This window comes from Haemaphysalis longicornis, unplaced genomic scaffold, assembly GCF_048455015.1.
Source record: "Haemaphysalis longicornis isolate Haplotype H1 unplaced genomic scaffold, Haemaphysalis longicornis Haplotype H1 scaffold_9, whole genome shotgun sequence".
Classification (NCBI taxonomy): Eukaryota; Metazoa; Arthropoda; class Arachnida; order Ixodida; family Ixodidae; genus Haemaphysalis; species Haemaphysalis longicornis.
In genome coordinates, this window is record NW_027526460.1 from 42,373,801 (window position 1) to 42,400,304 (window position 26,504).

General features: G+C 47.4%; 1 protein-coding gene across 1 annotated transcript in view; it reads right to left on the reverse strand.

Annotated features, from left to right (window-relative positions):
• LOC144151855 (uncharacterized) overlaps positions 1-26,504 on the reverse strand; it is a gene marked incomplete in the record, with an annotated part of 237,826 nt that overhangs the window by 19,429 nt on the left and 191,893 nt on the right. Inside the window, 1 exon segment of the mRNA XM_077683015.1 lies at positions 18,147-18,253. Within this exon segment, the coding sequence (XP_077539141.1) occupies positions 18,147-18,253 (107 nt within the window).

The following is a 26,504-nucleotide window of genomic DNA, read 5'->3' on the forward strand; positions in this document are numbered from 1 at the left end:
GTGTGTGTTCGTGTATGTGTGTGCGTGTATGTACGCCCATGGAGGTGAAATGTGGGGGTGAACTTCGGTTTTGTCATTATGTGCATGCCCTGGTAATGCAAAACGTTTAGCGTGTGAAGTTGTTTGCATGTGATTTTTGTCGAATTCGAACAAAGTGCATACTCACGGTGCCGCAGAAAAAAAAGAAGAATCAGCTCAGTTTAAGCACGAGCCCGAGAGGTAAGCTCAGAGCTCTAAAATTTCTACCCTGCATAACCTCGGCATTGATACGTGGTTTTCTGTCGTCTGCCATGAAGTTATTTTTGTTTCTGCATTATCATACATGGACGCGGTGTGTGATTAGCATGGGCAAAAGAGAGAGAGAGAGAGAGAGAGAGAGAGAGAGAGAGAGAGAGAGAGAGAGAGAGAGAGAGAGAGAGAGAGAGAGAGAGAGAGAGAGAGAGAGAGAGAGAGAGAGAGAGAGAGAGAGATGAATTTATTGTCATAATGGAAAAGAAAGACCACCAGCAGGTGTAGTTTGCCTCCCCTAAAAGTGGACACCGGAACGCCTGCTGGTGTGGGGGTGTGGGGATGGCGAACACAGGTATACAGGAAAGGGAGGAGAGAGAGAAGGGGAGGACACATATATACCGGACTAATAAGGACACATATTTACAATATATGCAAGACTAAATGCTACGAACACTAAGGAAAAAAAAAAAGAAAACGCATACACACGCACGTACGCACGCACACACACACACACACACACACGCACACGCACGCGCGCACGCACGCGCACGCGTGCACACGCACACACACAAACACACGCACACACATGCACACACACACACGCGCACACGCACGCGCGCACGCACGCGCACGCGTGCACACGCGCGCACACAAACACACACACACACACACACACAAGAAAAAAAAATCCTCGGCCACAGTTCAGTCTACAACTGCTGCAACTGAGCAAGTTCATGAAATTGGCCGGTATTTTTGTTTACTTATTTCGCGCGGAAACTCTCACTGCATACACCGGTATACCGAGCTGCCTCGCGTTTTTAGAAGTAACTTAACGTGTAACAATAAGGCTGCACATACGTTCTCGTTTCGTAAGACTCATGTCATACCTTGTGTCGGGTACCACGGGACAAGATTTTTTTACGAATTTCCCCATCCGCCGTCAAACTTGACAGAAAACAACCAAGACATCACCACGGGGTGAACGCGCGTGAGAGCTTCCTTCCTCTCACTAGCCCTAAAAAAAAAAAAAAAAACTAGGGGTCGTTTATTAATAAGTTCATCATGATGAATCGCTACAAACGCACTCCGTCGGACAATCCACACACTTTCCGCCCCGATGCATAGGGTTACAAAATGCGAACGTTGCTCGCAGTATCCAGCGAGCGGGAAGCTCGATGCGTTTTCGAACGAGTCCACTGCTGCTGCTGTTGCTGCCGTTGATGATGATGGATCGGTGCGACCCGGCGCACACCGTATAACGGGCTAGGAACGAGCGCTAATGACGGGGTACACCGCTTCGCATGCCGCACAACCCACTTTCGCCCCGAACACCCCTTCCCCATCTCGGTCTCCCCTCAAAAGCCTGGTGGCTCACCAGAAGGAAAATGTGGAGCCACCGCGCCTGCAGAGCCAACTAGCAGCGCCAGCCGTCGAGACGACCATGCGACATCGGGGCAGCCAGCATAGAGAGACGCGTGTTTGTGCTTGTTCTTGTTTACGTAGCGTACAGACATTCTGCTGGTCGAGAAAAACGCTGCTGTAAAAAAAATGAATTAAAAATGTAGCCGGCGCAATCAATACAATCAAGAAGCCCGCAGTAACGGAGGCTTGCTTTTTTTTTTTTCAGAAATCGACTTGCCGGGGATCGGGAAGAAACAAAGAAAGGAAATTCACAGGAAATTTAAGGAACATTAGGTTTTGAAATTTTTTTTGTTTCATAACACAGGACACAATAAGTGGGAAGGCGGCTAGAAAAGGGTGATGTTTGATGGTTGCTATTGGTTGCTAAGAGTCATCTTACTAAAAAATTACTCCCACCTCCCCTCGCGGGAACCCCTGTGTATATGAGACGCATAGGGGGTTCCGTTGTTGTTTCCGTTAGGTGGATTCTCCCATCGCGTGAAACGTGCCGTGAACCCCCTGCAGCGGCTATGACGCAACACAATCCAACAAAATCCACTTTAATCCAATCCAATCCAAATCCAATCCAATCCAATCCAATTCAATCCAATCCAATTTTTTTTCTTTTTCTTGAATTTTTCGCTCTCATTTGGTCTGTGCAGCATACACAGTTGACCCATATTCTAGGTATACTTTGCTATTGTGTGCTTTTGATGTGTTTCTGTATCGCCCACTATTTTTTTTTTCCGTTACGTGCTAATGGATTGCTGAATTCCGACTACGTCTTTTTATATGCTCGCCCTTTATGGTGTAGAAGCATAGGAGGTCCCGCCCACGGTTTCTTACCTTGGGACCTTCTCCTTTATACTTACATTATGTAATCTCACATTATTGCATTTTTGAAACAAACTTTGAAACTTTGAACTTTGAAATCCAATCCAATTCTAGCCAAGCCAAGCCAAGCCAAGCCAATCGAATCCAATCCAATGCCCCTCGCGAGAGAGAGTTCGCTATCAGAGAGGAGAGGGGGTGAGCGGCGGAGAGCGCAGCTCGCGCGGCGAGGAGAATGGGGGAGGGGTGTGGACGGACAATGACGCCGTATGGAGGGACAAGGCGAGTGAATGAGATGCAGTCGCATCTAAAAGAAACTAACATATCTATGTTTTATAAGCTTCGTTTAATACTACCGCCACTCTGAGGGCAGACACAAAATACCTTTTTTTTCTGTTACAGGTGGTAACGGTCCAAGGCAATATTCCCCTCTCTGCTTTTCGTCCACCAGCATTCCAATCTTCTTTTCGTGGCCTCGACAGCCTTGAAGTTAACTCTCTCTGCGCTTCCCTTAAATCCTAGCGCTTCTGGAAGCCGAATATTTCCCTCGTGGGGATCAACTCGTAGATGCCCTTAAAACATTTTTTTCTGGAACTTGAGTGCTTTGAAGGCGAAAGCATTACGACTTCTTCTGGCGATACTTATGAAGGACTTCTTAACTGCTGCAACCTGCTTGCGTCTCCTTCTTTGGCGGTAATCGCTTTGACTGGCAGACTGGTGACGCTTCACGCCGCAGTTTCACCAGAACCGGAGTTCTCCGCGGCTGCCGTATCTGCTCTCTTCGCAGCAAATGTCGTCGAAAGACGGTAATCTTTTGCGCCGTAAATGCATATCTTCTCTCCCCCGCCCGCCCTCTCATGCTCTTCCTCTTCCTTTCGATCCTCCCCCGATTAACCCGGGGAAGGTTTGCTCAAGCCAATTCAATTTTCCCGCTTTCCAATGATGGCGCCATCTACTGGAACCCTTTGTCACTACTGAACTTGGAACACTGCCACGTGGCCCAAACTCGTGCGAGCTCGTGGCACAAAAATACAAAAATTATTCTTGTGCTGAGACATTGTTTTATTGTTTTAAAAGCGCATTTCTAATTCGCTAATCATCCCGTACTCCTTTCTTCTTATTCAATGGGAGCAATATATCAAGGACATTTATTTTCTTGATGGAGGCGAAAAGCGAAAACGTCCGTGTGCACGAGATTTCGGCGCACGATAAAGATCCCCAGGTGGTCAAAATTAATCCGGAGTCTTTCACTACGGCGCGCCTCATCGCCTGCGTTGCGTCGGCGCGTTAAACTCTACAATCAATCAATCATTTATTTTCTATTAAAAGAACACTACCAGTACTAATTGTCCAATGACATTTTGCCTCAAATATGCCAAACGTTTTCTTTTTGCTCAACAACGTTCCCAAGTATGAAGTATGTTCCCCAATTTAGTGGTTCGCGAAGTTTTTGTCTATATAAACTTCTCGTTCAAGAATTCTTTCAACGTTTGGGCGGACGGCTGGATCGAAGAACGGACGGACGGACGGACGGACAGACGGACAGACAGACAGACAGACAGACAGACAGACAGACAGACAGACAGACAGACAGACAGACAGACAGACAGACAGATCAAAATTTTCGGTATTAAGTAGCCCAAGAAAGACTATCGTGTAAAAGAAATCGACGGACTCTCACTTTGAACCCGCTAGTTCCAGGGCTACGGTCCGCACAGCCTTCGCCTGTCGCATGGCTTCTGCGCACGGGCGAGGTTGTTGCCGGTGAGAGGCGTCAAGACCTGGCCGATATACGCACGCTTCAACAAGAGAAAAGCCACGTGGAAGTCGGGCGAGTGTACAAGCGCCGACACGGTTTCGTGCACACGCACGCACACACACGCCTGGCCAGAAATTACGGGCGAAAAGGTCACCGATAGGCTGTTATCGCCTGACTCGCTCGGCGAGCAGTTAGCGTGGACACGCAAACTCCGCGTCGTTTTCTGCGGCGGTCTTCTCACCCTAATTTCAAGCCTACGCACACGCCTTTACCGATCACGCAACGCCGCTGCTTGTCTGTCTGTACACGAAGTGGGGCGAGGCGCGAGTCCTGGCTTCGCGCCGAACTTGTTGACTCGAACGCTGCCTGTTGGCAGCCGCGCGTCGGGGAAGCGTTGGCTACAATGTGGCGTGCTTTCCTGGCGTTTGTCTCGCTGTTACCCGACGTTTCAAGGAGGGAGCGAGTCTTTCGGTATGTCCTGTGTCACGTTAGGCTAGCAAAAGGTGATCATCTTAGTTCCGGAGGTGTTTTTCTCAGGAGCAAAAACGCGGGTGCACCCAGGGCCAGGGACCGGTTAAAAAAATCATGCATCTCCACGAAGGGAATGACGAATGGGCGAAGCACTGGGGATCGTTCTTACCGCAAATCACCGTGAGAGTGCTTACTTCTGCTAAAACGATTTCCAATCCAATCCAATACCATTCAATTTAGTCCAATTCAATCCATTTCAATCCAATCCCATCCAAATCCAATTCCACCCAATCCAATCCAATGCTCCTCGCGCATGCGCTGCACGGCTCTCCAGGAGAACTCTCTCTCTCTCTCTCTCTCTCTCTCTATATATATATATATATATATATATATATATATAACCTTTTGTTAACCTTTTTAAAGCTTTTGTTCACAGATGTCTCAATTTACACGGTGCTGTGCCGTGAGCACGGACGCCGGACGCCGGACAAGCCTCGGCCTTATAGGTGCTTCGCCCTTAAAAGTCCGTAACAGATGTAGGGCAAACATGTTAATCAGCATCCTCGTTACGCGCCGTTAGAGGAAGAGAGAGATTGAACAAAAAATTGGCTCCAATCCACCTTGTGAAGGTGGTTGGAAAGCAAAGCTGTGAATGACCCCCACAACAATTCCACATGCGACGTCACTTGAATTCACACACGTGGCTCTGGAAAGAATGAAACCAGAGGTTCGGCCAGCCGTTACCTGGGATTTGCGGGGCCGCCGCTCCGAACGCAGCAGCGTCGGCCACGGCCGGGCTAGAGCGGTGAACGCCGCCGCTGTAGCCCGGCCGTGCGTCGTCAGAAAGAAAACGGAGAGTAGCGTGTTTCGAAGGGTGAGACAGCGGAACCTCGCCATCCTGATGTGCTAGCTCGGGGCTACACCACCGCGCGACAAGCGCAGACACCTAAACAATCCGGAATGTGAGCTTTGTGATTTCCATTTATACCGATTTAAACTAAATAGTTCCGTAAGTTTGAGAATTGCGAGAAAGCTGACGGAACTTTTATAATCGCTATTTATCAGAACCAGTTGCTCCATTCGTATTTTGTAATACCTGTTAAAGCACAATCAAATTGGTATTCAGCAATTTAGGAAACGCAGTCCCATTCGTGACAAGCAGTGCGCAAAAGGTGGCGTTTCTCTAGCGGCCAGATGTCTGTAAGTGGTCTCTACATTTTGTTTTCCCGCCCTGCAAACCAATTCTTAACGTATCTTTGCCGTACGACCACTTAATTCCGTCGGTTCCGGATTACCCAGGAGGTGCTGTTGAACAAGTTAAGCCGTGCGAAGGAAGCGCGCAATGGACGCGAAGCTGCGCCAAAACAGGCCCAACACCGTCGCTAAAGCAGACGACAAAGCCGACGGAGTGGGGCCGCCGACGTGCCCGCCGGGGTGAGCACAGGGAACGCTGGGTAATACCGCCCTATCGCCGCGCCATCTACACTGTGCTCCTTGAGTGAAAAGCGCCCTCCGCCTCCACAGCCGCCTTGGGAGTTTCTTGTCCCGCTGCCACGAAAGAACCGTTGGCTGGTAGAGGTAGACAGCTTTGCTTTAAAATGCTTATGTCAGACGTGGTGAACGTTCTCGCGTGCCAATACACTATGAGAGATAGGAATACAACGAAACATATATGAATTGAGTGTACGAGCTGTAAACAGAAGCCATAGAGTTCCCGCCACATACGCGAGGGGGCCTAATATACCGGCAGCTAACTTAACTTGATTAATTTTTGTATGCGTGCGAGCCGTGTGTGTGAGAGACAGCGAGGGACATATACAGAGAATGGAGCAAGGAGACATATTGTCACGGGACAGGACAATCCCCGGCCGCCATCGCCCACCACCAAATGACAAAGAAGCTCGGGACGGGGAGCAGCCAGCCCGGGCTCAGTTATGGCTGCATGTAAATAGTTCTTCACTTCATGTAAATATATCGCTTCCTCACCACATGGTTTGTGTCATCTGCAGCCACGTTACATTTGGTCCTCATCCTGGTCCCAGCATCGCATCGCGTCGTCGTGGACGCCGCCACCAAGGATAACGAAGCCGCGCCGGGCAGTCCCAGCCCAGCCGAGACCAGAACACGACGATATGCCCCGCCTTGTGTCCCCATCCTGAAAGACCCAACTGAGGACTAGCCGAGACGAGCCGTGCCCAGACAAGCCGAAGATGTGTTCCCCGCCCTTCCGTCCGTACGTGGCTTATACCTTCGGCGCTTCGTCGCGCCTGAAGCGATTGCTGTTGCTGGCCCAGGCATCATCAACACCGTCACCATCATCCGTGGCGGCAAGCGATTCGTCTGCATGTTTCATCGCAGCATTCATCCGCATTCAATCGCCCACTTGCCTTGGCGTCTACCGGGACGGCCGTCATCGACCGAGGGGAGGGGGGGGGGGGGGGGGGGGCGATGTCACGGGACAGGACAATCCCCGGCCGCCATGGTCTACCACCAAATGACGATAAGGAAAAAGCTTGGGACGGGGCGGAGCCAGCCCTGGCTCAGTTACAACTGCATGTCAATAGTTCTTCGCTTCATGTAAATACATCGCTTCCTCACCACATGGTTTGTGTCATCTGCAGCCACGTTACAATATAACAAAATGCGTAATGTTCTCCATCCCACTTTCTCTAATCCCACAGCGTATCTTTCTCAAACGCAACCGGTATTTTTATCATTGCAGAAATCAGTTATGCTTTAACGACGCTGAAAATGGCATCTCCAAAAAGAGACCACTGGTAAGCAAGGAGAAGTGAGCGATCTTTCAATGCAAATAGTGGGGCAAGTAAGTTGTATAGCGTGACCCTCCCGCAAAAAAAAAAGAAAAAAATTCCCCGCATTTCCCCGAGGGGAAGAATGTGAAAGTGCGAATGCACGAGTTGAATTTGCGCGGTTCGGTATTGTTCGCGAAAGAGATATCACACACACACACACACAACTACAAAGAAAGAAAGATGCATTTATTCACAGACACCTATTTGTGTTGTCGTTGTACTTGATTGCTAGAGCGGATCTCAGCTTTGAAATTTCGTGTCAGTACTCCTTTAAGCGGGTGCATTAGCCCTTCTCACGCCCGATTCTTGGCCAATCCCCCACGTGGGTATGTGCCATGTCAGCGGCCAGGCAGCGCGCGCCCATCTCCCCCCGTTGCCAAGGAAGACGAGGAGATTCCTGGCCAATCCCCCACGTGGGTATGTGCCATGTCAGCGGCCAGGCTGCGCGCGCCCATCTCCACGTGCGCGGACATCGCCGGTGGACGCAGGTTCAGGGTCGCTTAAGAAGTGCATTCGCACTTAAAAAATAATAGGTCGGAAGCGCATACGTCGACGAAGATCGTTCTGGCATCACCCCTCCACCCCCCCCCCCCCCCCCCTCAGCCCCCGTACTCCATTCAACGCTACTTGTCGTTACTTCTGTAACTTCCACTACCGCAATTACTACTACCACTCCATCGTTAACAAGCGTCAAAGTAACTCTTCCAGCCTTAGAGGCATTAAAATCGCGACCGGAGAGGGTCGCAGCTAGGGAAGGCTGCTTATAGAAGGGCCCGATCCGAAGCCGATTTCGGCAGCGGCGGCACACGGGATACCGGCAGACCGGTCACGTTTCGGTTTCAGTGCAGAAACAATTATTCGTCTCGGGGGCCACCAGAGGCACGGGAGGCGAACATTCATCTTGGCCCACGACGGACGCCGCCGGCTTCTTTACAGGGGCCAGCCGAGTCTGGCTACAGACGAGCGCACGCGCGTGGAGTCAGATCCTACCCACGCCACCCTTAATCGAAACAAACTGCACCGCCACTCTGCAAAGGAGAAGCGCTTCTCACGAACGTACCACCATGCAACGCCGTGGTGGCTATGTCTAGTGTCTTCTAGCTTTCACAGACACATGCGCGTGCACGCTTTTAAACTTTCCTATGTCTCTTTCTTATTCTTCTTGTAGTGCTATAAAACAGCTGCGAAGATACTTTTATAGCGTCCGCAAGAAGAGTATAAAAAGGCAACTTGAATGGGTGGTGTTTGTTTCTTTTATTGGTGTGTATTTTAGAACTAGTTGGCAAGGGCTGATGTAGGTCATAGATTGTGTTCGCTGCGTGTAACGTATAGCTGGTTGAATTCATCGTTACTTATTAAGGGGTTGTGGGCGTGTGCAATCGACGAGCGAAATTCACTGCGGCACAGCTCTATTAGGCGCCGGCCTGCAAACACTGACCGAAACGGGCCGTGAGCGTGAGAACAGCAGGCGAGAAGAAAGCGATGAATGCCTGCACGGCGTTCGGACAAAAGACAGAATGAAAGGAACCAAAGGGGGATAAACGCGCAGAGTTAGAAGAGAAGGGAAGAACGTAATAAAACAATAGGAATTAAAAAAAACGGAAAAAGTGCAAAAGCCTTCCAAAACACGATTAAGATATTCAGGGTGCTATTTTTATCATGGTCACACAATACAGTGGGTTTGAGCAAATTAAGTGGCGCTTTGGATACCTTTGGTGGCTATGTATAGCTGGAGAGGCGAGTGTCTTACTGTCACAGAAATGTTGCATATGCCTATACCAACTACTTGGGCTGAATATAAAACTATTCACCCGGATTGTACATGCGTAGAAAAGTGAATCAGAAATCGCTTCACAGGCGATCCCATTCCACAATTCAGTGATTTATTTATTTATTTATTTATTTATTTATTTATTTATTTATTTATTTATTTATTTATTTATTTATTTATTTATTTATTTATTTATTTATTTATTTTAAGTACCTTACAGGCCCTGTCAGGGCAGTAATGCGGGTAACATGCGTATGCAGGATTGTGGTATTACTGAAACAAAAAGAATTGGGTTTAAGAAAGTAATAGGGTTTATGACCAAATGATAGTAAACAAACTGTGTTCACCATTCAATCCACCCTCTGGCTACATCTGGTTTCAGTATGCCGGCATTTGTCCAATGTAGACCAAATCAAAGCTTCCGCCGGAACTGTACATGTATATACTGATGGCTCTATGACTGCATCCCGGTCTACCGCGGCTGTGGTAATTCAAGCTTATGCGTTACCCGAGGATTCACACTAGACCACAAGACAACTTCTACTGCCGCTGAGTTGGTTGCCGTACGGGAGGCGATTCGTTTAGTCTCCCGTGAATCACCTCAAGCTTGGACCCCGTTTTGTGATTCCAAGCCAGCACTCCAGGTTCTCAACGGAGTTATGAGGCAAGGACCTTATTATGCCCTTGCTGCGGAAGTACTCGAATTATGCTCATTGGCACTGCAACAAGGACATGTCCTCACCATTCAGTGGGTACCAGGCCATTGCGGGCTATCTGGTAACGACTCGGCTGACCAGGAGGCAAAGAAGGTTTCTGCAAATGCAGATGTTGTACGTCTGCCCTTCGCAAGGACGGACGCGACCGCCCTTCTATCTACCATTCTCCGCCACGCCTCGGCGAGTCACTGGTCCCACCCTGACAATCGTCATAGAAGACTACACCGCCTGGACCATGACTGCAAGTTTCGGTTACCTCGTGGTATTCAGCGAAACTACGCCACGCTGTTTCACCGACTACGGCTTTGCGTAGCCTTTACCCGTCGCTACAAGCACCTCATTGGCTTTACGAGTGACCCCGACTGTGAGACATGCCATGTACCAGAGACTATTTCGCATGTTCTCTGCCACTGTCCACGCTATGCGCATCCTCGAGAACAATTAGCGAGAACATTCGACCGTTTGAACGGTCGCGTGGTGTCGGAGGAAGTGCTGCTGGGACCTTGGGCAGACGCGAAGCGTTCTCACAAGGCATTTAACGCTGTGCTGACATTTCTGCGCAGCAGCGGCCTCTCAGAGATATTGTAGTTGAGGCCCGTCCGGCTTAACTTTGACACATGCACAGTATCGGTATAGGCATCTTCTATACATAGTCATTTATTTATATTTCTCCGCCATCTTCATCTCTCTCGTCCTCTATCCACGCTCTTTCCTCCTTTTTCCCTTCCCACACACAGAATAGCTGACCAGATATACTACCAACAGGCCGACCTTTCTGTGTTTTTTCATTTCAATAAAATTCGTCTCTCTCTCTCAACTCAAAGCTTCGATCACTATCTGCGGATACTAAAGAAGAGCTAGCCAGCTCACGAACACAGTTCGTGATCAAACTATAGCGGCGCTAGTACGAAATTATACGCTATGTCGAAATGTACGTGCGAAAAACGTCCAACAGGTAGTATGATCTTCCACGTTCGACAGATGCGTGTTACCGCTGCACAAGCCTTCGCATAGACCAAACCTTCACATGACGTTGGCTTTATAGGCCCCCCTATAAACCCCCAGCGAGACAACCGGTAGATGCTTGCACGTAACACCCATAGATACAGGGGGCCCGTTTCCTTCTTCATCGCGTTCCGCGGCGGCTACGCTTTCGCTCCTTTCGCTATCGTCCTGGTAGGAGCTGAAAAAGAGAGAAAGAGAGAAGGTTATCATCTGGCCTGTCTAGCCTGGGGCCCACCTTCCTTTTTCGTTCGTTTTTTGCCCCGACTCGAACTGGCGCTCAAAGGAGCCGCGCGTGCTCTCTGCGAAAACCGGGCCAGGCGCGCGCGCGGTCAGGAAGAGGCATCCCGACGCCTCGCGTTAAATGGTCCAGGAAGCCGGCAGGCGGAGGGAGGTCGAAGAATTATATCGGGCCAGAGCTGGGCTCGAAAGCGACGTGGCCGCAGATGGTCCCACTTGTTTCGTGCTGGGCTGCAACTCTGTGGCCGGGTGCACGTGGAAGAAATGGCACAGTTCTCTAGCGATCGGATCCTCTCGCGATTCCAGAGCTGCTGGGTAGCACGCCTTCGGTGCACGAAGAACGGAAGCGAGTGTTGACAAACGAGCACACGCAACCCGCAAATGCAGAGCTTAAGTTTGAGTGCAGTTATAACAGATTAAAGCACAGCAGAGGGAGTTGCCTGTGGGTCCGTCAACTGTTGCAGCGAGAGCTTTTAAAGTGAACGTCACGCAGAAATCCAAGAAGCCGTCCCCGGAGTCAAATCAAGTTCTGGTTCCATGTGGTGCGGGATCCATGTAGTGGAGGGTTAGGCGCCCAGGTTTCTTTAAGATTCACTGAAGGCCCTTTTTCGAAGTCGTAAATCCATAAATACGTATTTTTCTGAGGGGATTTACATAGAAAGAGTTTTGTTTAATGACAACTAAAGAGGTCAGTCCGCTTTGTTAGCATCGAGCGGCCGTACGCCTAGCTGATAATTACAGGAGGCGGAGTAAGTTGGAGAATATAAGAGAAAAGAGGGAATAACTGAGGGTAGCGGAATTAAAATAACGAAAATAAGTATACAGGGGTGGCAAAGAGGAAAATAAGCGTCAAAAGCCGCCTCGTACATTAAAAGTACTACGTAAGCGTTTCCATTAAAGGGTCCCGTATAGAAAAGATACGAAACTTCCACCCACAAAGTTGATTCCACGCTTTTACTCCAGTTTTCAAGAATCGACCGACCGCAATTATAGTCGTGTACGCTTACACGCGAGGTGATAAAGCAGTGCTACAATGATTAATTTTCCCGTCCCCAGAGGATGGTCTTAAAGCGAAATCAACCCCATGGTAAAATGTTCATCCTCAAAAGTCTGGCTTTAGCGCTTACTGTTTAGGGGCGGGTTGTTGTCAGCGCCTTCCGCAAGATTCCGCCTCCTCCCTTATCTGTCCACGGGAGAGTTTTTCTTCGGACCTGGCTAGCATTTCCATGCCCCTCTTTGTTTAAGAGTTTTGAAAGTACACTAAGCGCCCGCCGCGGTGGCTCAGTGGCTCAGGTGTTGCGCGGCCGAGCCCAAGGTCACAGGTCCGATTCCAGGCCGTGCCGTCCGCCTTATTGATGGGGACGAAAAGCAAAAACGCCCGTGTGTTCGAGATTCCGGCGCACGTTAAAGATCCCCAGGTGGTCAAAAACAATCCGGAGCCCTTCACTGTATACGGCGCGCCTCATCCCCTGCGTTGCGTCGGCGCGTTAAACCCCATAATCAAAGCACACCAAGCTAATCAGTTATAAACCATATCGGCTATTCATTTTAAGGACAAGCATTACTTCAGCAGTATATCTTTGGATAGGCGAACCTATAAATAAACTGGTAACTTATGTCAGAAAACGAAAGAACTTATTGCGAAACGCACGCATATGAAAGGGTCGATAACGCGGGGGAAATTGAATTGGCGAAACTGTTGAAATAATTTTACAGGAGTAACAATATTGAAATCTGTACCTACAACGCAGCAATGATTGAGGAGACAATACGAAAAAAAAAGGCTTAACATCAACTAAGCAGTAAACCCTCACGTTAATCGAAATGAATGTGCAGCGAAGCTTAAAAGGGAAGCTTTGTGCATCGTATGCCTCTGCGGGAACACTGACATTTTAGGTCTCTAAGACAAAGGTCTTGAGTTCACCAAACTGGAACGCTTTGAATTTCAGCGGAATTTCTTGCTCAACCTCAAAAGTGGTTGGTGTCCCGAGATTCCAGGAGCTCTCATGTTTTTCAGACGCATTGATCATTTACGCACGTTCAGACCTTCTTCTAATACAGCCGAAGCTGCGCTACAAAGGAGGCGGAAAGATGTTGATCACAAATCCAAGAAACCAAACAGCTAGCTAGCCTACTATTGCGCCGATGTTGTCGCAATACGTTGAGCGCAAAAACAGCAAAACAGTTGTCGTAATTCTATGATGAAATGTATAAATAGCCATACTCTAATTATGATAATTATGATGTAGCAAGGCCCTCACAGCAACCAATTACACGAAATGACGTATTGAAACTCGTATATGTGGTTGTGGCCAGACATGTGCAGTGATACCCATTGTTCTGGCCCAAATGTTGCAAAGCCCACCAACCTCAATTCGACGCAAAGTCACCAACTTGATCGAATCTCTCAACTTTCACCCTCCGCTTTGTTCCCTGCGCCCAGCTGCTCACACCTCAAGCCGCGACTCGGTACAAAAGCGCAACTATATATACACGTATACACCAACCCGCGCGTGCGCACGCGCGCACGCATGCACGCACGCACGCACACGCACACGCACACGCACACGCACACGCACACGCACACGCACACACGCACGCACACACACGCACGCACGCACGCACACACACACACACACACACACACGCACGCACGCACGCACACACGCACGCACGCACGCACGCACACACACACACGCACGCACACACGCACGCACGCACACATAAGCCCACACGCGCACACACATGCGCGTCTGCAAGTGCAGCAGACCTGCAACATTTTCCTTAGTGCCTTGGTTGATCAATCATACAAGCGCGCTTTATAACGGTCGCGAGCTGTGAACGCTTAGCGCGCAGAGAAATCTCCTTAATGTATATTATGTATATTTTCGCACTTCTGAGGCAATTTTCATAATATTCGTAAATGAAATCACGAGCGCCTTAAATTGACTGCGTCATTCTACTCATTAATGCATTGTTCCCCTGTTTTGTCAATGAATGAAGAAAGAGCGTGAAAGTGTACGGCTTGTCATTTTTTTTTTAAATATAAATAGCATGGAACAAGCAGGTGGAAAGCATTGTAGCATCAAAGGGATTATTTTGTCGGCTATGTAAATTCAGCCACCTGAAGACAATAAACTCCGTATAAAGGTCACTGCTTGGCAGTCATCGTGCTTACACGTCTGGTGTTGTATATGTATCATTCCGTCGAAGTAGTCTTGAATTTCTGTGGACGTCTATAGTTTACTCGGGCTCAGCTTTCGTGCAGGGGTCAAATTCAGTTACCAGGACCGAATGAAACCACATTTGGTCAGAGTGCATATATAGGGAAAACTGAGAAGGCATCCAGATAGCAGTTTCACAAGGGATGCGAAACATACACTTATCCAATCACGTAGAAGATTCTGGCCGCCATAAGGGATGCTTTGACTTGTTTGAAATGAAGCGACTGTATAAGATACGACCAGTGCGAGCTTACTTAAAGCACACCTCAACTTACGTCGATGCATCACTGAAGCAAGCGCATTAGGACGCGCTGGCAAGTGAAAAACAGCCAGTCGCATGGGGTCCGTGAGAACTATACGCGAAATACAAAGCCACCAAACAGCGTGGAACACTTACTGACAGCCTGTTATGGCGTATAACCAGGTAGCACTGCAAATAACACTCGCTACAACCAGGTAACACTGCAGAGTGATATTGCGCACAAAGTAATCAGCCCTAATTGACCGCAAAAATCTTGTAGAAAACGCAATGTCTTTCTATCGCCATGCAGATTATTTGATGTTTCGGAAAACTGCGCTTTTGTATAGCCGTGAAAATACTTGCAGCTTTTCAGCGTCTTGTTCTGAGTTTAACCTGAATGCGAATCGATTCCTTGCATGAATGGTCCAGTTTCGAAGGCAGTTATTAACCTTTAACTAGTTTGGAACAGGTTTAACCCAACGCAACCCCGTTGCAGTCTCGGAACTGATTTTTCCTGCGCAACTGCTCCCGGCCCAAAGATTCCGCACGGGATGACGCAATTGTGGGCACAGAACGCTGTGAAACGAAAGCTGCATATCCATGAACCATGGCATAGAAGGGTTCTCATGGTTTATGCTATAAGGATTTCTTGCGGTGATGCGAAGGTTTTACTAAACGCGGCAAAACGCTCATGTTTGCTTGTGGTTTTATTATCCGTCGCGAAGGAATTTCAACTATAGATGGAAGTAGTACCTCACGCTTGTTGTAATGGTTTCTATGATTGATTGTTTGTAGGGTTTAACGCGCCGACGCAACGCAGGCGATGAGGCGCGCCGTAGTGGAGGGCTCCGGGTTAATTTTGACCACCTGGGAATCTTTAACGTGCGCCGAAATCTCGTACACACGGTAAATGGTTTCTATGAAGTGATTGCTGAATCTGCGCGATGCGTAGGAATTACTTATATAAAGGCAGACATTTATTGCGAATTGTGTAAATTTTATATACTGATGAAGTTATGTTTTAAGTCAAGTCAAATATAACAAAATGCTTCCATAACGTATGTCGTATACATTATCATACTTTTAGAAAGCATGGCAGGCATCACAAAGATGTTTCATTCGCATTAATAATTAATTGAATTCCAATTGAATATAGCGTACACATCTGTGTAAAGTACATTGGCTGAGCACGAGGTCGCGGGTTCGATTCCCGGCCGTGGCGGCAGCTTTCCCGATGGAGGCGAAAAGCAAAAACGCCCGTGTGTACGAGATTTCGGCGCACATTAAAGATATCCAGCTGGTCGAAATTAATCCGGATCCCTCCACTACGGCGCGCCTCATCGCCTGCGTTGCGTCGGCGCGTTGACCCCTACAGTCAATCAAAGTACATTCGGCAATTATTCTACATGCGGACTTATTGTGAAATACGTTTTTAACGCGTATAATGTTCCGCTTTATTCACCCTAATCAGTTATTTTACTCGGCCTTTGTCAAAGTGTGTGTGAGACATGTGTGTGCGGTGTTTTCTGTCACATACAACGGCCCCTGGGCCTGTGTTCAAGCTGCTGCTCGCAGTTTTTAGCCCAGGAGTCCGTCCATTCATTGCTTTGGAATATAAATAAATGAAATGGAATGAATTACAATGAAATTAAACCAAGTATTTTAATATTTTCTGGTTCCCCAAGGGTATATACGTTGAAATAAAAACAACACAATTGAAAGTTGCGCGAGTTGGTGATATATTCTGGAAACTGTGCAAAAGGTATTTCAGCTGTTTCTTCGACACAGTTCCGGGAGCATATACTATAGCCATGGAAATTGTGCGAAGTTCCCTACACATGCGCACTTGTGAAGAACACGTTGCGAGATTAGGAGAAACTTTGCGTTCCTCGGGAGGAGACCTACGTCTGGGAGAACACGACGCGTGACGTAAAACACTTACAAGACATCTGTTCTGAAACCTGATACAAGACCACGGGGAAGCCGCTTCGCCAAGCGCCCACTCCAAGTCTCGCCTGGCCTTTTTGCTATTTCCTCTGCTTCTGGTGGTTTTTACGGAAAGGAAGTGCATGCATGGCGAAGAAAAGAAAAACTTGATCATGTAGGTCGTCATGGGTGACCTGAGTCGCTGCCAGCACACAGCAGTGTTTTCTTTTACTCTTCAGTGGGCGCATACAACACTCTCGCCTTGCCGCGATTCAAAGAAGCAACGCGGGGACTATGTTGCAGCAAATGACGGTATACGTGTCTTTAGAGTTAAGCATAAAAGAAATAAGAAACCCCTCTAGCGCCTCCTCAAAATAGGGTAGTCCTATTTTACTTCCGCAACGGTAACCATATGCTGTCTTCCATTATAGACGGAAGCGGTCATGATATGCTAGGCCCATCACTATACTTGTTTTTGGCTGGTGTTAGACGTTTTAGGTAAGCGCTGTGCTTCTGGAATACCACCGCTAGATGGCGTTAAGTTCACATTTTTAAGCTTCTATGAACTTATACACAGGCTATCTAAAACCTCGTGGCGATGTCTTCGCTATTTCGCAATGAATTCCTTCGAACAAGTCTAATGTCTCCTCTAGAGAGAAACTAAATGTCAGTGTCTTCCATAACAGCGCGAAGTTCTCCTGTTCGTGGAAAAAATGCTGCTTACTGCACCGAAATGCCACAAATGCTACCGTGTCTCCATGCTCGCAAAGGCGTTGGCCCACGGACTGAAACAAAGGTCTAAGTCGCGGAGTAGTTTTAACTAACCTACCCTGATTACCTTCATGTGCTTATGGGCGGTGTACCTAACCGGGTCACAATTAGGATTTCAGACGGCACATGTACGGGATCAGTGGAAGGGTTAGTAATTGGAACAAGGATTTTTGGTCCTCCACCTCTCTGTTCACTTGTATGGGCCCTCTGCACGATCTGTGATGGCAAACACATGCTCCCAAAAACTCGCGGAGAAGCACTGTAGAAAAACATAACTGGCCCAAAAAGTATTCCCTACGGGACCCAGAGCCATGTAAAGTACCTCACAGGCCCCATAGGTAAGCTCATAGCTTCCTAAGCGGGGCTGTTGTGGAGAATGCAAGATGGGTGGTCACTCCAGCGTCTACTATGCTGAACTAACCCACTCTTTTCCCCCTGTTTCTTCTCCTATACTCTAGAAGGAAAACTAAAAATTCCCTCTGCAAGGTAAACTTGAGAAATAATTGATCCTGAACAGCATAATCTGATCTGCTTCGGGAGACTGACTTCCTGAAACCAATTTTTAAACACAATTTTTCACACACAGAAAGCTTTTACGTTAATTTCTGCGTGCAAATGCTTTGCTAAGAACTTGACAACTTCAACTAAACACCCATTAGTAATTATGTTTTTTCTTGTACATGCACTGGAAGGCTGCGGTGGGCACCGTGTTTTTGTTTTGAAAACGATACTGTCATTTTTGTACTTACATGTACTTGTACCCTAAGCAGTGGCAAAGCGCAGCTCTCCCCTCGCATGACGTCATATGTTGGTACTCTCACGTCCGCGACATCAGCGATGTTATGCATGGGCTTGCAACTGAAACGCAAAAAAAAAAAAAAAGAAAATTCAGGGACGCTTGCACTCACGCGCAAGACTTCAATGGCGAAGCTGTTTTGGGTGAGCATTGCCGGACGCATAGTGAAGTTTCAATATCATTGCTTATTTGCATAGTTGCCTAGAAATCAGATGCCGTGAGGTCCTCCTTGGAAGGATCCTACTACGTATGCCTCTTCTCATGTCAATTCAGAAGTTGTGTAACGATCCTTACTCCTAATGCTACCGATTACACATGCAGCAGCCGGATGAAATGTTATTACCAAGCATGAAGGCTAGATTGGGATGATCTTTATGCCACCCCTCACAGTAATAAAAACATGGTAGTGCTTCTTATGGGGCTCCGCATGTTACAAACGAGCCGGAATAAATGCCCCGGTATTTATCATTTTGTTTGACGAAGGCGGTGAGTATGGTTGGGTCTTCCCGCAGTGAAAGCTCTATGATGATTTCTCCTAGTCCTCTGTGTCACTCGCGATAAGTCGTGCTGGCGCTGCTTTCCCTGGAATTTTTAGAGCAGTGAAAGCAGTCATCTTCGGTAAAGGGCCCTCCGCACAGGGTACACCTATGCGCTTGCCTCATTAAGACCTGTTCTTTGGTAAGGTGTGTGTGTTGTTTAGGGTAAGCTACCGAGTTGCGTCGTTGGCCTTTGAGTGTGATGGGTTTTGATGAGACCAGACCTCTTTGGTACTAAATACGGTTGTGCGGAGCCAGGATTTAGGTTTCGTGGGCGAATCAGTTTTCCTCTTAGTTACGCTACATACTGGCAGGACCAGGTATATCCAGTAGAGTCTGACCGGCTCCAGAGTTCATGCTTAGGCGATAGTCAGAACTGTTCGATGGAGAAAAGGCCCCAGTATAAGGCCGTAGTCACAGTGACAATCACTGGTAATGCTTGGAGCAGCGGCTGTTGGGATGTGACTACTTTATTGTAGCGTAGCAACGGTTGCCATGTGACTAATACCACCCGTGGCACAGACCAAGTGAGCCATTTCAATTTGGAATGTAGGTTTGACGCCAGAGAAACTGCCCATAGCGTCTCTTCATGTTCAAGCAGGTGCGAACCACGAGAAGCTTTTTAGCACGATTGCAAAGTGAGGGCTATGATCGGAAGAGATATTTAAAGAGCCTAACCATTATAAGCCAGTTCGTGCCCTTTCGCAGACAAGGCGCGCGACCGGCAGGTGAACTCGACAGAAGCAGTAAGCACTATTACGCCACCTGCAGTTGTCGCAGCGAAAGCTGCACTCCCGACGGCCTTCCGGCAAGAATCAACGCATAAAATTTTAGTTCCCTTCGGTCCTACATTACTACGCTACCCTAAGGGAATGGTGCTGCTCGCCCATAGGCACAAACCACATTAAATTTTGTGGCTATTAATCAAAAAGTTTTCTGCTGCTACCCTCAAGTAGGTGTGCAGGGAAAGTTAAACTAGAAAACAGTTGACAAGAAATGTTTGAGCTCTCAAGTGTGAGGTGCAAGATTTCCAACTCGTTCATTTCTCAGCTATCTCTTTATAAGATGCGTGAATAAACTTATGAAGTATTGACAATTGAGCTCAACCGCGTGATACGTACAGAGAGCAAAGTCGAGAAATCGTGCGCGCCACGGCCAGTGTGCATATATATGTCAGAGGAGGCCACCCACGTGCGAGGCTTAGTTTACCGTCTCCTGATGAAATGGTATACGTACCCTGCGTTAAAAATATCACGTGAGCTTCTGTGCTTCTCTGCTTCCCGTTCTTTCAGCATCCAATGAAAAACTCAGCTTCAGTTGAAGCTGAGACTCGGGTACGAGTACAGTTAAACCTGATGTAACGAACCTCTATATAACGAATTTCTGGATTTAACGAAGTTTTTCAATTCCCCATTGCCACCCCCGTTGAAGCCCATGTGTTTGCGACCTTAATGTAACGAAGGCGTTGCGATGGGTAACCTTGATGTAACGAATTCTCTACGTCGGTGGGCCATTGTTTTTTGCTATTTTTCGTTAGAATAGGCTAGAGAAATGCACTAATGCAGCGAATTACGCCCGCACCGCACGTGTGAGTGCGAGTGCGGTGTGAGTGCGGCGTCGGTTAGGCGCTAGGCCTGCCGCCGCTGATACCTGTAGTGTCGGTTCTGCTGACAGAAAACTAAAATTTTTGTCTTGTCAAGACAAACTCGAAATTTTAAATGCCGACTCCGCCGGCGAGAGCGAAGAACGTCGTCGCCTGGTAAAGTATCCCAGCTAGCAATCGCTCAACAGTTTTGAGTGCGTAAAAGAGCTCCAAGTACGCAAAAAAATGCGCCCTTTCAGCATACGTTTGGTCCTTGAAACGTGTAAACGCACCGAAAGTTGTCAAAGGCAAAAGGGATACTCGAGTTACGTTCGCGCATACGGTGGTAAGTGTTCTTGCTCCGTTGGAGTGTCGTGCAGTGATTAAGCTCGTGGAAAAGTAGCAGTCACAAATAACGCAGTTTTCCACGGTAAAAGAAATCTTTGAATGGTGAGTACACCGTCACTGATGTCTAGCAGTCTGGTTTCGTTTTTCATTCATTCACGCAAGCTTTAACTGGAAACCTGCATGTAACGGAAACCTCGATGTAACGAAAAATTGCGAATTTCTGTCAACTTCGTTGTTTCCAGGTTTAACTGTATGTGTATTGCGAACTTTTAGGATTCAGTTGGCAAAGCTGTGATGATGTCCAGGCGGACCCTATCGAACGAGGCATGGGGAGGAAGCGGATGGGCGTAACCTTATATTTTGGCAGGTTCCCAGTTGTGACCGCTATACTCCTGCCCTCATCGAACGCCCTTATATGGGTCCTTATATAACGCCCTTATATAACACCGTAGGATGTATTTTGGAGTTTTTTAGGCTCTGATCTGGAATCCCAGTCGAAAATGACGACAAGAAAAATTTCTGTATTCTGTCGTATTTTCGCGTGTCGTACTGTCGTCTTGTCGTATTCTTGTCGTGTCGTGATTCTGATATTCTGTCGGGTGTCGTATTCCTGTCCTGATTTTGATGTTCCATCGTTCCGATTTCTTGTGTTGTCGTGATCCTGATGTTCCATCAGCAGTTGCACATGTGGGAATGTTATTGTCCATTGTGATGAATAGCGTAAATAGCAATTCTGTTGTGACTACAGGAATGTTTGTCGTTGAGAAAATTGACTTTGTCGTTACGACAGAAATGTGTGTCGTAACAACAGATGGCTTTGTCGTAACAACATGACCTCTGTTGTCACAACAAAGTGTTTTGTCGTAGGACAGGATTTCTTGTTAGGTTTTTGCGGTATTCCTGTTGTGATTTTAGACTAAGATGCGCAACGTTTTGCTACAGCTGAAGCCACCACCGCTAGTTGCTAGTTCATTCCCTATTTTATCACTCTTCAGCACGGCGACCTGCCGTGTTTATCACTGTTCTTCCCGGACGAAAATGTCTACGTTCACGGTGCAACAGTGCAACAGCGCCGGTTTGTACTGTTTCCTTCCTCGTGCAAAGATAACCTTTCCCAGCAGCTGCTCCACACTAGCGAAAAATATACTAACAAGAACAAAGCCTAATGCTTACGACAGTGTTAAATTTTTTGCATGCCTTCCTGCAGCTAAAAGCGATGACTCAGTGAATAAAGCTTGAGGCAAAAAAAAGTGATTGGGTAAATCAAGTGTTCGCATGGTCAAACTAAGGTCACAGTTTTTCCCTTACAGCTACATGCGGCCCGTAGGCAAAAGGTTAGCAACCTTCCCCGAAAGGTCAAGAAGTATGGCTGGAGGATGACAGCTCTTGTGTTGGGTGTCGATCAAGCAACACTCGTATTTGGGCTGAAGAAAGACGTCAGAACCGCAGCTTTCGCGGCAGCATGTTCGCAAAAATATGAAACAAAAATAAACGAAGATGTACTTGGACCTTTTCAAAAGTACAAGCTTCAACAAGACCTCTTTTTTTTTCATTTTTGCCAAGCTCGGCAGAATCAACAAACGAAAGAAAAAGGTATGCAGTATAACTCGCAAAAAGTACGCGCTCTCACCGATGAAAAAAAAAAAAAGAAGTTTGTGCTCAGCTCGAAGGACGTCTTAGCATTTACAGAAAACGTTCGTACGAAGCGACTTCGTGGCAAGAACATGAGGCGCCCCAATTCCGTTCTGTGATTGATGACAGTGATGACAGTTGTACCTATCGGCGATTCAAACGAGCCAATAATCTAATCATACTCCTTGCCCTCGACAGTTGTATCGTCGCTGCTATGGCATGCTAAAAACTTTTCAGTTGCAGAATTTGAAATTCAAATGAAGCCATTCACAGTCAGCACAATAGCTAAACTGAGTGGATAGCCATGTTTATTTTGACGTACAATATTTAAGCTCATTTTGGTACAAATATTCCCGTCAATGAAAAAGAAAAGCACTATTTAAACTTTCAATACATATTCACATTTGTGGGCCCCGTTACACATCTGTTGGGCTTTCCGGCGATATCTTCTGTTGAGAAAGATCAAGACGTAGAGCAATCCTAAAAGTAGAAGCAAAGAGTGATGCTTTATGTGGCGTATAATTTGCATTGCAATAAGCCTGCATGCGGAAAAAGAGAGTAAACCTTTAGTAGAGGCATGCACTATGTCAATGTAACGTATATTCAGCTTTCCATTAACGTGTGAATGAAAGTAGGCTTCAGTTTAGAATTTCTTTCAGTCCCGGGGCTTGCACTTTCGAAGTAGGTTCACTACAAGCATAATTTAAGAAATGAATAACGTATAAAGCATGAGAGTCAAACGAGCCAACAAAGTGGATTGTCTGCTTGAACAAAAGATCTTTTTTTATTATTTCGAAGCAGTAAGCTAACAACGGCTTGCCGAGAACTCACCTCCTACCTACCTTGCTCCGTTGCACTTTCCGAACAGGAGAAATATTCGCCAGTGATCTTGGGCGCACACTTCTGACGCCATCACCAAATGGACAACTCCAAGGCATCACACTGTCCCCCCTTCTGTGCCTTTTCTGGTACGCTTCTGTGGCAGTAGTGCTTTCGTATCGGTACCCTGCGGAAGTGAATGTCAGCGAAGTTGTTGCGAAATCACTACACCGACCGAAGAGGGGAGAGAGGGAATTACTTCCTTGAGCGTTAGGCTGGTTTAGAGAAGCGGTGTGGCCGTTGGGCGGCGGCGTCCGCAGCGCGGTTGATCAGGAGTATCTGGAATTCTGGTTCCGAGCTGCCCAGCGCTCCCTCCCCACTTCTCTTCATTAACTAGTGAGCGGCCGTGACTAGTGCAACACATCGTTCGGCAAGCTGGTGCATACTCGTTCTAAAAATTGTAGCGCAGTAAACACAATGACAGAGAAGAAGAACGACGGAATAATGTTAACCATAAGTTCACCTCAACCATGTATATCAAGCCATCTTACAGCGAAGCTCTAAGAATTTTTCGTGTGGTCTGTGGCGAGCAGAGACTCGTACATGCAGTGTTACATGCCCAAAGAACAGCACATATCCGCACTGGTCGATAGGCCAACGCTTCGACGTTAGACCTAACGACGCCTTCAAGTCTACCAATGTGAAGAACACCCGCCACTGGACGTACAACGAATTCAACGCACGTCGCTTGGAATGTCGTTAGGGGGAGCGTTATGGACGTGAGTCCTAAGTTACGAATTGAGATCTAGCTACATGACGTCAATCGAGTTGGTAGTTGCTTGGCACGCCATTTAGTCTAAATGTAAGAGCTCCCCAACTTTCAGCTTACCAAGGGCCTCAAACGTGGCTGCAATGGTGTACTGGCCGACGCTTACCCGCAGGATTTTTTGTTGTGGATAAACGTTTATTATTAGAAGAAGGGGGAAGGTGGTAAGGAAAAAAGGAATGGGTTCGAGATCTGGGGGCAGAAGACCCAATACTCACACCCTGTTACGTATGTGCACAGAATAGATCATACCCTCCGCGGATATCGCTTGCCACCTGTTTTTTTAAAGACGATATTTTTTCTTGGGCTACTTAAACGCGACAATTTTGGTCAGTCTGTCTGCGATTCAGCCGCCCGGTCAAAAGTTAGAATGAATTCTCGAACGAGTTTAGAGGCAAAACTTTTCTAAAGCATTAAATCTGCATGCACGCTTCATACTTGTCCACATGGTTCGGCAAAAAGAAAACACTAAGCATATTTGAGGTGAAACCCCAATATACAGGCAGTATGTGCATTGTTCTTTTAATTGAAAATAAACGGTGCTTGATATTTGAGATAGAAAATAAAAATACAAATGGAAAACAATATTTCGACCGAACTATACGAAAAGAGCTCGCGCGGGCTTGGAGTTCGTGGCAGTGTTCCAGGCAACAATACCCAAAGGTTCCTGAAGATGACGCTAGAGGTGGAACACGGGGAAATTGAGTTGACTTGAACAAACCTCATCCGTGTTTATCCTGGATTGGGAGGAGCAAGATGTGAGAGGAAGAGTGGAAGAGGTGGGCGGGGAGGGAAGGGAGCCATTTTTGTGGCAGAGGCGGCAGAAGACTACCGTCTTTCGGCGACATCTGCAACGAAGTGAGCAGATACGCGGCCGTTTTTTTCTGTCTTTTATTTTATTTTTTTTTAATTTATTGCGAACTCAGTGTTACCTACCCAAAAAGCGGCACGTGTCTTGGCCAACGCTTTCTCCTGAATTTCCCATTTAGTGCGAGTCTCAAAAATCACGCAGTGTGCCCAAAACAGATAAATATAGCACTCAGGGCATATCAGCGTTATTTCAGCGTCAAAGGAAAACTAACCTTTACCATCCACACCACGCCTGGAAAATCATAAACAGACATCGACACCTTCATACATAATCACTTTGCATGGCTGAGAGAAGAACGAGACGCTAAGGTTATCGTCAGCGACATTAATTTTGGAATTCGAAACAAGGTCTGGTTCTTGGGTTTTGTTGTAGAATACTTTGGACTCGCATGCTACAAGGAGCCCCATTAAACACCCACAGTGCACTTTGTAACGCTTCCTATGTGTTTATTGCCTCGGATGCAATAAACTCTGAAAGACAGTGCTTCGGCAGTTCACTCGTCTTGTCTCATCCCAGCGTTATTCTTACGTATTAAAATTATGTGCTGACTGGTTCGCTTCCGCACTGTAAGGAAGAATTAAAACCTAGATACAGCAATTACTCAGAGCAAAATTGTTATCTGGTATACGGTCATGGTAGTGAAGCAACACACACCTCATAATATTGAAACCTTGGCTCATTCTCCGAGAACTTGTCGGACATTCAGTCCATGCTGCGGTTGAATGAAGTGTTACCGACGCCCACACGTCCTACACCGCATGCATACGATCCCATCAGATTTATACCAATCACAATGATTCGCTTCTCATACTCCTCATAAGCAATCATTTTAGGTCTTCGCCCGGTCATTTCAGATATGTTTTACTCCTGCTTTCCGCAACAAAAGTACGAATTGATTGGCTCTGATAATCCGCAAATTTGCGTTCAGCGTAGGGCCATGGCAAAACACGTTCGTCGCCTCTTTTTCTCCATCATCCCGATTCCTTCTAAAATAAATGAATTTGAGCTACAAATCCCATTGTGGCTTATCGCGTTTTGTTTACGATTTTCCTGCTGTTGTTTTCTTTTTCGACGCAGCTGCCTCTATGACGTAAATTAAGACACGCAATACGTTCATTTATCGTCACCCTTCAATGGATCCGAGCGGTCCTTGACAACGAACACGCGTCGACTCCTTTCCATTCGCTTGTTTGGAATTTTTGTGAATAAATTTATTTCAACTGTTTACCCCTCGTAGTGTTTATCTTTTCGTTTAATCGGTTCAATCTTCTTGTTTATTTCGATGCATCCGCTTATCAAACAGCAGCAGCGGCATAAGCACCGGCGCGCCACTTGATTCTTCAGTGCAGCTGTTCCGAGCGCGTCACAGCCGTCTGGCCGACCGTCTAGGCCTTTTGCCTGCGCGTATATGCGCGTGCGAGCGCGTGCGACGCATTCATCCGCCCTGGCAGCTGCGCTGCTCGTCCGCGGTGAATTGCCTCTGCGGCCGAGCACATCACCACGAGCCCCGTCGCTGTCGCCCCCGGCTCGATGGCTCGTCGCCGTTGCGTGCGCGACCTCGAACCCGCGGTTGGTCGGAACGGTGCTTTCCTGCAGTGCGCGCCGCTCGTGTTCGCAAATTTTCGTAGAGAGCAGCATGAAACAAGCAGAAAAGAGAGGAGAGAGCGAAAAACGGAGCGAGAGACGCGACCCTGTCT